The sequence below is a fragment of the Rhyacophila brunnea genome, unplaced genomic scaffold (assembly GCF_057557595.1).
Source record: "Rhyacophila brunnea isolate RB1 unplaced genomic scaffold, BYU_Rbru_1.0 scaffold_17, whole genome shotgun sequence".
Classification (NCBI taxonomy): Eukaryota; Metazoa; Arthropoda; class Insecta; order Trichoptera; family Rhyacophilidae; genus Rhyacophila; species Rhyacophila brunnea.
In genome coordinates this window covers 37,616,229-37,629,048 of record NW_028232827.1, presented here as the reverse complement: position 1 = coordinate 37,629,048, position 12,820 = coordinate 37,616,229, and the positions used below count along the sequence as shown (strand labels likewise).

The 12,820-nt window shown below is 35.2% G+C and overlaps 1 protein-coding gene across 1 annotated transcript in view; it reads right to left on the bottom strand.

Moving 5' to 3' along the window:
• LOC147074023 (G protein-coupled receptor Mth2-like) overlaps nucleotides 1–12,820 on the bottom strand; it is a 51,446-nt gene that overhangs the window by 27,816 nt on the left and 10,810 nt on the right. Inside the window, exons 3-6 of the mRNA XM_085944222.1 lie at nucleotides 11,125–11,322; nucleotides 9,814–9,892; nucleotides 2,769–2,953; nucleotides 1,550–1,721 (exon numbers count right to left, since the gene is read on the bottom strand). Of these exons, the coding sequence (XP_085800348.1) occupies nucleotides 1,550–1,721; nucleotides 2,769–2,953; nucleotides 9,814–9,892; nucleotides 11,125–11,322 (634 nt within the window). The remainder of the gene's footprint in view (nucleotides 1–1,549; nucleotides 1,722–2,768; nucleotides 2,954–9,813; nucleotides 9,893–11,124; nucleotides 11,323–12,820) is intronic.

Here is a 12,820-nt window from a genome sequence, read left to right as displayed (position 1 = left end):
TAGCTAAAAACGGAAAACCGTTCAGTTATATATTATGAAAGAAGCGTGGTTAAAATGCTCCCACGATCTCTTAAAAAAATTGAAAACAATGAAAAAAATTCTGATGGATATTTAGTTTTCACAGGTTTCGCCTTTCGGCATCTTCAGGCACTATGTGCACTCACCAAAACGTAAATACACACTGAAAACGAATACAAGTAATTCTAACTTAATATAAAAAATTAAAACGATACAGTAGGTAAAAACTTTATCACATATCAATTACTTCATAATATAATCATAATTATCATTTCTAATCATATAAACTTGACTTGACTAGTTTAAATGATCAAAAAAATTGTACTTGAAAGAAATAATACTGAAATGTCATATTGATTTCCATAGTAACGCACGTATATTTATTAATAATTTAGGTGCTAGGACCCCAGACCCCTAGCAATCAATAATGGTGTCGAAATAACTTTTCATACAAAACAGAATTAACTGAAAATGAATTCAATTATACTAAAAGATGGCTAAAAGTATTAAAAAAATGCATTGGCATGGTGTTCTGATAAATATTCTAAAAGTTTGAAATGTCCAGCTAGTCGGAAAGTTAGTTAAAAATCGATTGAAAGATTTGTACTGTATAAACAATACTGGTTTGTATAAAACCCCTATCACTAATAATACAATCAATAGGTGTATGCTTCGTCAAGACTAAATAATAATCAATAAATTTAATACTACATTCAAGAGGACCTCGAGGTATGAAATCGTCAATACTAAGAATTTAATGGGATTAACTAATGATATAACAGAATCAATAATATTTCGGTCGATAGTATTAATACATACTATTATGAAAAAAATATTCAAAGAATAAAAGTTATGGTTTCGGCTAGAAACAAGGTGAAAGATAGAATCTCAAGAACTAAATTTTAATTTTTAAACTTTTTAATAGATTTCTTAAAAACTATTTTTCTCCATGAAACATTGTTCGGCACGTCAGACAGTCGAAAAATAATATTTGGGAAATTTTGGTTTGGTGGTGTTAATAGATACTGACACCAAGCGGTAATGTAGGTATACGTTTCATTTCCTCATATACTGTCTCAGGAAGTGCTATTACTGGAAGGTGTACTTAGTTCAATTATTACTGTACCTACAATTACACAACAGCCATAATATAATATAATGGTTGTATCAGCGCTCGAAATGAAAAAGTTTACGAACCGGAACACTCGAAAATTTTCTGAGGTTAATTAACAAGGTTATCAAATTTTATGTGTATAGGTATTATAAACATAGGTGTGCTAGATTTTTTGTTATATCTATTGCATATCTAGCTCAGACGGTCAAATTATTTTGTCCGTGAGACGGAGCGATAACTTTACAGATTTCACGAACCGAACGGCGCTCCGGTGCGTTCCGGTCCATTTCGAGCCCTGGGTTGTATCAAGAGAGCCCGACAGACGTGATACTTTCACCGCCCCCTGAGTCAGCCCGGGTATTTCGCACCCCTAACACCCCCGCTTGCGCGTCCCGGTGTATATAAATGTATGTTAACCTTTGTTTATCATTGTCGTACTGCGAATGCCTGGAGTTACTCCCGGAACCGAGCACAGCCGTGTCCCGTTTGGCTTGCATGATATTGAAAGCCGTGCTCGCGAAGAGAATCAGGTTGCACACTATCAGGATGATGATAGGAGTTAAATAGTATACCAACTCCGACTTGGTAGCTGAAACAAAATGTTATCGATAGGTATACAACATTTGACAGTAAAGCGCGAATCAAATTGAGGTGCATGTCTAGGTTAGTCTATGGTTCGTGATTTTGCAGAATATTTTGAACGATCACCATCTCTATAAATTCACTGAAGAATTACACTGATGAAGAGTGCCAACGATAATGTATTAGTAATTTGAATTATTATTAATTATTCATGCTAATTTCAATTCTTAATTTTATCAGTTTCTACGTGTGCGTACGTTAAAATTACTTGCGACATGACATCCATAGATAATATTTTGAACAGAATTCAACCTGCAGACCATAGATAATAGACAACATTCTTATAGAAAATACATAGTGCCAACCGCTAAAAAGAAAAAAAATCTGATTTTGACATGCCAGTCAAAAAGTGTAGGCATGTAGAAGATGATAAAAACGTTCATTGAGTCATGCAGCGCTCGAAATGGAAAAATTTACGAACCGGAGCGCTCGACAGTTTTCTGAAGATTTTTACATAGTAAAGTTATCAAAGTTTATGTGTTTTTTTCCATAAAAATAAGTGTGTTAGATTTTCTATTATATGGCCTATCCAGCCCAGTTGGTCAAATTATTTATTCCACGAGACATAGCGATAATTTTACCGATTTCACGAACAGGAACGGCGTTCCGGTCCATTTAGAGCCCTGGAGTCATGCAGGTGTTGATGCAGTGCAATTCAACGTGAGGTGACCTCATTATTGTTCTGGTGATTTCGGCAGATTTTGCCAAATGACAATGTTAGATTAAAGGTTCAAATGTGCTACGGGATGGGAGCATCAGTATGATAACATTTTAAACACCAATAAAAACGACATTACACACTTTTCCCCCGTAACGGCAGCTTACTGTGACGTCACGTAATAGTCCGCGACATGCACCATGATATAATTTGCGCTTAAGCTATCATCCAATTAAACAGATCGTTAATACTATCGACTGAGGGTACTTGATGGAATTTTAATTTAAATGCTACTATTCTGTCAAAAATAATACACTGTCTGAGTTGATGGCTTACTTGAAAACCAACCGTCGGATTCTCTTAGATTGGGTTTTATAATGTTCTCAGGAATGTCTGGGTGGAATTCCATCAACGCGCAGATTCCCGTCAAGATGACGGGGGATCCCCAGGCGTAGAGGAAGTAAAATATGGTGCGACGCCTTTCCATCGCGGGCGTTCCATTGCTGCGTGCCTGAAAGTTTCTATAAACCAAAACAGATTAGTCGTTAGAAAAATAATAGGTGGGTACTAATCACATCAAATTTGATTTTCATAACTTAAAAACACCTCAGATATAATATACACACTAGAAAAAAATATCTAATGACTATATTTTATCAAAGTAAATAATTTTGGTTACTTAGAACCGGATGGTAAGATCAAAACAAAGAAACTCGGCGCTTTGCCTCAGATTATTGCGCCTCGCGGGGGGCTCTGCCTCCCCTGGGCCCTTCAGACGAAGGTTACTTAAACCCTGAGGCTAAAATTATTAAACACGGATACATGCTTTGCTTACTGATTCTCTGAATGCTGGTTGTCCAAATTCGAAAGAAAAAAATGCCAATCTCTGTTGCTAACGAATTATATAGGTACGACTATTTACTTATTCATAGAGTAGGTATACGCTTTATAACTTTGCACTTTTTTCACTTGTTTACTGCACTGATACGACTCTTCGACTGATTACCTCGCATTAAATTATATCAAATGATGTTCACTTGTATTAATGTATGTAGTAATAAATAAATAGGTAATATATTTAATAAAATATATTACGGAGTGCAAAGTTATGAAGTGACAACTCTACATTTATCATACAAAATGTTCTAAAACGGTGTTGGAGGTGGAAATATATTTTTTAAATTATTAATTGTAAGAGTACATTATTCTCAGAAGGAATATCGGAAAACCATCTTGACGAAGAGAACTTACCTTACATACCTAATAAAAACTGCTCATGCACATTATCAAGACTACATACATAAACGACTTGTCTCGCTTAAGGTGACGCATCAGTGAAACGCCAAATAATGTTCAACTGTACGCGCGACGAAAATTTGTACTTGCTTCGCATTCATCGAGAGAACGTGGAGTCGGACGCATGTCACTTTGCTGCGTGATGGCGACGGGCCAATTAATTCTAAAATCGTGTAAAGATGACTAAAAACTTTACCCATTTACTTTAAAAAGCAAACATGTCAATGAATATATTATTATTGATACTAATAGAATAATAAACAGAACATAAAATGGACGTATGTTGGATTTATATGAGAAATAATATTTCGTTTGACAGGCGTCATTTTCACCCGCGACCCGCAATCCGCACATCGCCTAGCAACGATCTTTTTAGACCGTGCCTCAACTAATGCATGGCCTTAAGGGGACGCTCTACAGAATCGGCCTTGAGAAATGAAAATATGATTTTTTTACATGTGGTCCATAATAACTGGTCTACTAATTAATATAAAAAGGTTGCCGCCAATGTTTGTCTCAATAAACTCCCTCCAAGTGAAGCTTGTGAAGTGAAGCTATGGGGTGACCAAAAAATAGTACTTTCTAATAAATGTTACTAAATTCAATATGTATATCAGTTCTTTGGTGGGAAGTATTGCAACTGATATGATGGATATGATAACTTTTTTGATTATGTGTTAGCCACGATATAAACTTAATATATTAATAACTTTTTAACATGAAATTGTCCGAGAACTAAACATACGAAGGATGTTGAAATACATATCTACCTACATTTTTATTTCAAGTGCTATCCAAAAAATATTACTAATGAATAGTGTTTGTTTGTAATGTTTAGGACCTACGTATTAAAAATAATAGGTATTGTTGAATTCTAATGCATATTTTTTAAAACGTAGAATTTAGTGTCTGCCTATTATAAAAAGAAAGTGACTTTTTATTGCCTGCGCAACTTCACTTTTATACTAGTGAAACAAGTGGTAGGTAATTGTATGTAAAGCCAATGGGTGAAATAATTTATATCATGAGTGCCTACAAATAATTATTAACATAGATACAGTCACTAGACACATTATTTTTTTATTAGTCCATCCCACTGGCGGGCGTATAAAAAATGACGCCGGGGCTGTCGACGGAATTAATTATTTTGTACTTTTTAAATTTTATTTATAATATATTTTATTCAAGTTTTGTGCATCTAATGCCGGGTCCACACTGGCAACATGTCGCGCGACAACCTCGATAAATTTTACGATAATTATCATACTTATCGTAAAATTTAACGAGGTTGCCGGCGACATGTTGCCAATGTGGACCCGGCATAATATCCACTGTGGTTCACGTAGTGGAATGGACCTGTTGTTTCTGGGGTCAACTAATTCAAGAAGTAAACACCCATGATAGAATTTTTCCAGTTTTAGTTGCATTATATTCCAAAACTCATTTCCGATTTTATAAATGGAAATTTCTTGGTGTACATAGTAAACAAACCTACGAATAAAAAAAGACAGGAAGGAACATACTGATTCATCGCCATAAAAACTAGCAACCAAATTCGCCATTTTGGAAAGCGACGATTTTGCGTAAACAAATATCGCGTGGTCTGCACGTATGCGGTAAACTTAAATAGGTAATTTTGTTTGTGTATCATGCAAAGTTGGCCATATTTTCCGGTCTTTCTTGATTGCCGTGACACAATATGTTCCTTCCAGTTTTTTTATTCATAGAAAAAAACAGTATGTTCTATTAGTTATATAATGTATTATGAATCTGTAATAAAATAATACACAATTAAAATATTTTCTAATTGAAAAAAAACACATTTTCCAAGCTTTGAGCCGTGCTCACTCATGAATGTCATTCTTCATTTAGGTAAGTATATACAAATTTTGATGTTATCTTGCAAATTAAACAGGTATCTGACCTTTTCACTATATTATACATGTACCTACATGCAAATGTAATGTTTTCAAATAATTGATATGGATTATATACCATGATATTATTTTCTCGAAATCATAAACATACTATAATAGTATTTGAGTATCAACCTATGCTCAATTTGAATTAGGTAATAATAATAATATACCCGTAGATATATCAATAGTATGTTTGCTACGATTGTACTTACAGGTTTGATTAAAAACTATGACGAAATTTACATTTAAAAAATATTAATCCATATACTATTTTGACAGCCCTGTTTTCTGATCGGCGGACACGTGCAGTTGTTTATCAAATAATAATGTGTAAGACGGCCGACAATACCAATAATATATTTTTTTTTAAATAAAATCTCCGATGATTAGTGATTTTTGCGAAAATATCGATTTAAATTAACATCCTAACGACGCCGATGTCCTTTTTATACTTTGATTATATTTCAATCTCCTTCTCTTGAGCCCCCTCTTAAGTATTAATGAAAAATTATAGAACAGCTTGAAATTTGTTAATACTATTATTTGTTAATAGAATTATCAAAATAAATTGCTGGGCGCGGGGTTACACGTCATCCCTGAAACGCCGCTCGCGGCCGTCTGGAGTCTGTAGCGGCCGCGCAACTTTTGTGATATTATTTTTTGTTACCCCTGTGCGATTTTCGTAACGAATCCGCCCGGGAGGTCAAGACAAAAGTATGTATCCGTGCTAAATAAAAGTGGTTTCATTCTGAACCACGGTTCAAGGGAACGATGAGTATGTAAAAGTCTGCTACCGTGAATGGCAGACATTTGGAGTGAGGAAACTCCGTTAATCAAATCAAACTGAATCAAACAAATCTAACCAACGGTTGGATCTCGGACCATTTGTCAGATTTTTGCGGGAACGTGATTTCTGACAACTAATTAGTGTTGCCAATACTTAAAATTAATTCAATAACTTATTTGTCTCTAAAACAGCAACACATATTGAAATGTCAACATATTATGTATGACTTATTAAGTCAACTTGTTATGAAATTATAACCTCCTAAGCTCATCGTCATGGCTAAACCGTGGCGCATGCGCCAAACGTGGCGTATTGGATGATTACAAGTGGCGCATTGTATCTTTGCGCCTACTTATTTATTTGAAATAGGCGCCATAACTGAATCCATCTTCATATTTTCAACACCTGAGTGCTCTCAATTCAAGTCATACATATACATATTCTTACTCATCAGTTCGTTTTTGACAGTTTACAATTAATTGTAGGAATAAAATGAAATTAAAACTGTTCATCTCTGAGTTAGAAAATGAGGATTTGAGTCAATTTCCACACTTGAAAGAGCAGAATGAATGTGCTGCGGATAATAGCAATTTGACCAAATAAAAAATCAAGATATTGCAAGGTCATTTCAAGGAAAGTACAGAGAAGTACAGAGAAGTACAGAGAAGTACAGAAAGTTTCAGTAGGAAATTACAAGGAAAGTCGTTTTCATGATTTTGCTTAAGAAGAAAACTGCATGTTCGTATTTTAAATCCATTTTCACTTAGTGAACAAAATATAATGCAGATGCCTAGTAACATACAAATGGAACTGATTGATTTAAAAACAAATTCATTATTGAAAATGAAATCTGATGAGCTTTTTCCAGATCAAAATGCTTCTGACATAATTAAGTTCTGCCGTTCATTACCCTGTGAACATTTCCCAGAGCTGAGAAAATTTGCAAAAAGTTATATACCTATGTGGCTTTGGATCGAAATTCAGATGTGAACAAGCATTTTTATCCATTAAATTTAAAACAAGGTCGCGAATAACTGCTTAAAATTTGAAGAATTCTCTGCTGCTCTCAGTAACAAATTTGACACAAACATTGAAGACTAGCGAAATACAAACGCTCAAAAGCTCTCAGTGCTCCATCCCGCTCAGAGCTCTCTCTCTCATCACATCCAACAACTGTGGTCCAGAGTAATCTTCACCAAACGAGACTCTCCGGCAGCTGTAGTACCATCAGCCGGGTCCACGACAGCGATCACCCTCTCGTCCAAGAGATCATTTCTGATTATTGTAGATTGGTTCTCCAATAAACGTGTGTTTTTTGAACTGGCATAAATTAATTAATTTAATTGCGTGATTGAGTTATTCCTTTTCATCTCCTTAAAGAAGCAGATCCTGCCCCTATCCCTATTTTCCAACCACATTCGTGAACATTGAAGTTAATCCCTCCAAACCAAAACCCGCCACGTACCACACTCGGTCTTAATCGAGCGTATGACGTGCCTGCCCATCCGTGAACGTAAGAAAGTAGAAAAGGTGCTTGAGTTGTATGGCGCATCTGAACTCGTCTGTGAAAAAAATTGGCGCATGGTATGCAATAAGGTTGGCAACCCCTGCTAAACTTACAACAATCATAATAATATACGTGAAATTATTTTTAATTTAGACGAGTTTGAACAGGAGAGCTTAATAAATATAATATTATGTAATTTTTAAGTAAATAACTCTAGCAAATAGTATATAATATGTATTGGTTATAAACATAATACGAGGGTGGGTCAATAATTCCTTAGAAAAAAGCATTAAAACAGTTTTTATTTTTGTATTTTTTTTTATTTCTCAACATAATCTCCTTGGAGCTCAATACACTTGGTTAGACGTTTCTCAATTTTTTTTAAACCGTCAGAAAAATAAGTTTTCGGAAGGTCCTCAAAATAAGCATTTGTCCGATCGATGACTTCTTCATTTGAAAAAAAACGTTGTCCACTTAGCCATTTTTTTAAGTTTGGGAAAAGGAAAAAGTCACTGGGGGCTAAATCTGGTGAATACGGTGGGTGGTCGACCAATTCGAACTTCAATTCTTCAATTTTAGCCATTGATCGTAAACATGTGTGAGCACGGGCATTGTCCTGATGAAAGAGGATTTTTTTCCTGTTTAAATGATGCCGTTTTTCTTCAATTTCGTTTTTTAGCTGGTCCAATAAAGATGCATAATAATCCCCTGTTATTGTTTTTCCTTTTTCCAAATAGTCAACGAAAATAATTTCACGTGCATCCCAAAATACAGTAGCCATAACCTTACCAGCTGATTTTACGGTTTTCGCCTTCTTTGGACATGGTTTGTCTTCGCAATCCACTGCTTTGACTGTTCTTTCGTCTCGGGAGTATAGTGGTGTATCCATGTTTCATCTAACAAAGCGACGAAAAAATTCATCCGGATTGCGTTGCATGAGCGACAACAGGGCTTTAGAGGCCACCACCCTATTGCGTTTATTGTCGACTGTGAGCAAACGCGGCACCCATCTTGCAGAAATATTTTTCATGCCCAATTTGTCATGTAAAATAGAAATGACGCTACCTTTTGAGATCCCTGTAACCTCAATTATCTCACTCAACTTTAATCTTTGGTCACTTAACACCATATCGTGGATTTTGTTGATCATTTCTGGTGTAGTCACCTCTACAGGACGTCCTGAGCGTGGTTCATCCTTTGTTGATGTACGACCACGTTTAAATTCATTTAACCAGTTATAAATAGTTGCAAGTGAAGGAGCAGATATGCCGTGAACTAAATCCAACTCATTTTTTATTTCCTTTGCTGTTAACCCTTTTATATTAAAATGTTTAATAACAGCTCTAAACTCAATTTTCTCCATTTTCCATTTTTCCATTTTCCACAAGCAAATTTTTTTTTTAAATATACGAGAAACACACAACAACTCGACCAATCTGATTGAAACTTCGCAGCATACTGAATCGGTAGTGCCGCTGCACGAAAACAAACCGCTTACAGTACTAGTCGCGCCACCTGTCGGCTTTTCTAAGGACTTATTGACCCACCCTCGTATGTTGGGTTTACCGCCAAAAGTTGGTAAGTTTCAAGGAAATCATGTTATGTGGTAATTGCAAATTTGAAAGTTTGATATGCCTTCGAAAATCAGGCACAATGCTAATCTCTTTGTGCTTTATGTGCACGTTTTATATCGGGTGACCTTATATTTTTTTTTCTAACGTACAAATTTATATATAGACACATAATCCGTTGTTATCTCTAAATACCTAAATTATCGACTTACCAACATTTGGCAGCAACCCCACGATTTTAATAGAACACAAAGATAAAACGGGGCTTATATCAGTTAACGAGAATAGAGTAGGTACGTACTTGAACGTCCACCACATATCAAAGCACATGACGTTTAGGTTGAAGAAACATAGCAAGAAAGAAAAGTAAGTGATGAAACCTGAAAGAGAAAAAGCTTTTTAATGAAAAGCACCAGTAATTAATTTCGTTCGAAGAAAAATACAACTTTAAAGCGCCGGCTAGACGCTCATGCTTTACCACAAGCTTACCTGCGCAAACTAGTTTGTATCGAGAAGCCCGTGTGTATGGACGGGAAAACTGTAGCTTGCGCAAACCGAAAAGCGCTGTAAAAGTGTTCCGTATTTTTTGCACAAACTATACCGCGCAGGCAAGTCGCTGGCGTCTAGCCGATGCATATATTTTTTATTAATTTTATTATTTAATAATGATAATGATCAAAAATCCCGCCATATTCTTGCTTTTACATTGAAAATATAAATGGTACTAAATTATTTATTTATTTATTTATTCAAACATATTTTTTACATGGCAATGTCTTCATCCAGCAGTGGATTGACCTCGGCTGATGATAATGGGGCACTATAATATTATTATGTATGACGAGATTACTCACAGAATCAAACTGCAATGAGTGCATTTGGGCGTTTGAAAGTAACCTACCATTGCGACTTAATCATAATTGTAATGTGTCTTAATAAAGTGTTCAACTAATATGTGCATAAAACACTAAGGTATGCATGTGAAACATGGACTCTTAATGTAAGAGAAATCTAAAAAATACGAGTAACCCAACGTGGTATGAAATGTGCATGTTGGTATAATGTGTAAAGATCAGTGCTCGAAATGGAAAATTTTACGAAAATATTAACATAGTTATGTATTTAATTTTATATGTATTTTATAAAAAAAAAGTGTGTTAGATTTTTTGTTACATGGTCTATCTAGCTCAGAAGGTCAATGACGGACGATAATTTTGGGGATTTTATTAACCGGAACGGCGCTCCGGTGCGCTCTGGTCCATTTCGAGCCCTGAGTAAAGATCACAAAATAAATCAATAGATAAGGAAGTAGACAAGAGTACGCGATGTGATAGACATCGCTACGTAGATGAAGTGGCAATGGGTTGGACTTGTTATTTGGTGAGAGGACATCCGCTGAATAAATGCCGTCATACAGTGGTACCCAAGGAGCACTAAACGACCACAGGAACGCCCTAAAACCCGCTAGATAGACGAACTCGTGGATGTACGTGGCAGTAAAGGACTATGAACCGAAAAGATTGGAAGGAGCTAGAGAAGGCCTTCATCCAGCAGTGGATCAACCCAGAATGACGATGATAATGATGGAAATATTATAGGTTAGGTGGATTACCCAAATAGAAGAATGTCGATGGGACTGTATCATCATTACTATGGAGCCTAGTAAGTGTCAAGGCTGTCACACTAGTATGCGCCACAGCCAGTCCAAATACGTATGACATGAGCGCCTTTCCATGGAGGTTCTGGAGTTCAGGGATTAGGGCGTATACCAAGAAAGTTACCACCAGGAACGGGAGGCCGATTATCATTGCTGTAACAAATAACATATTTAATAAGTGTAGAGTAAATTAACAGAAATACAAATATAATGTGGCAAACGGTTAACGGCCCACATGTTCAGCGTACTGTTATGTCCTAGTGATGAGAATAAGGAAGTAGGAGATCTGGGTTAGCAGGTCCTGTATGGTTTGATGATATTAACCTTCCTTAAGTTTCTTACCAGAATTGGGACACTCTGTGAAACTCCTTGATGTAATTCGTCACAGTTTTCTTGTACATTTATAGACTGTACGTCTTTGAAGGTAATTTGTCAGGAGATTTACCTTCTAGGATGCTTGAGCGGTGGGCGTTTGTAATTGATTGTGAACACGGCGGAGCAAATAGTGTTTTACGTAAAGTAAAACATTACTATTTATGTCAGTAATAATTTTAGTACAAAGTGTTTGACAGACAGAGGTTACGTACTGTACAATGGTTGGAGACTAAAGACAACAGGGGTAACATTCCCTGAGATTTTATACTATTCTCTTTAATGGGTTTTTGACTTGAACAGACTCCATTTCATCTGCACGTGTTCGTTATGATATATGCTTTACATTAACAAGAAATAACATTTATAACATTATTTGACTATGCAGGTGTTCATTATCACATCTACTTACATCAACAATAAATAACACTAATAATGGTTAGTGAGTTTTCTAGTTCGGGTCAAAAAGGTTAAAGAGTGTGTAAGATCTGAATATCTAACCCAAAAAGATGCACACTTATGCAATTAATGTAGATAATAGATTGCTTTACCCTGAATATTAAACATAAGCTCGTAAATAATATCAGTAATTACCAGTTAAGTGCTTTTTCTGGCTTATTTCCATAACACGCAAAAGCGTGGGAGCAATTTCATAATGATGTACTTGTTTTAAATCAACATAGTTAAAATAGGGGTGAATACAGATGTTTACTTGAAAACTTAAGAAAGAATAGCATATTCTATTAATTTAATTATTTTAATAAGATATTTAAAAATTTTAAAGGGTGAGAACAGATTGCATGATCTCGTAAATAATATTAATAATTATCAGTTAAATGTATTTCTTAACTCGTGTCAGTATTTTAAAAGAGGGTAAAGTGCTATTTGTATAAAAAGATACATATATCATCTTATTTATAACTGCAGGTGTGCATTCGGTTCAAGACGTTATTTTAGTTAATTTACTGCTTTTAGATGGTGACCTGAATGCTGTGAGATCCCTTTGAACATTTCTTAAGTTGACACAGTCAAGTGGGTGCATAAATGTTTATATTATATTATATTGTTTACTTTAAAAGCTTAAAGTTTGTATGATGCTATGATCAAATAGCATTGTAAATTAAATAGGTGTGATGTCTTATTAGTGTATACAACAGTACGTCAAAATGGAGCTTTTATGCTATTTTCAAAGCATGATCCTGGACATTCCTTAAACGTTGTAGATAATCTATTTACATAATTTTGAAGCCTTATTATCCTTTATATTTATTTTAATGAC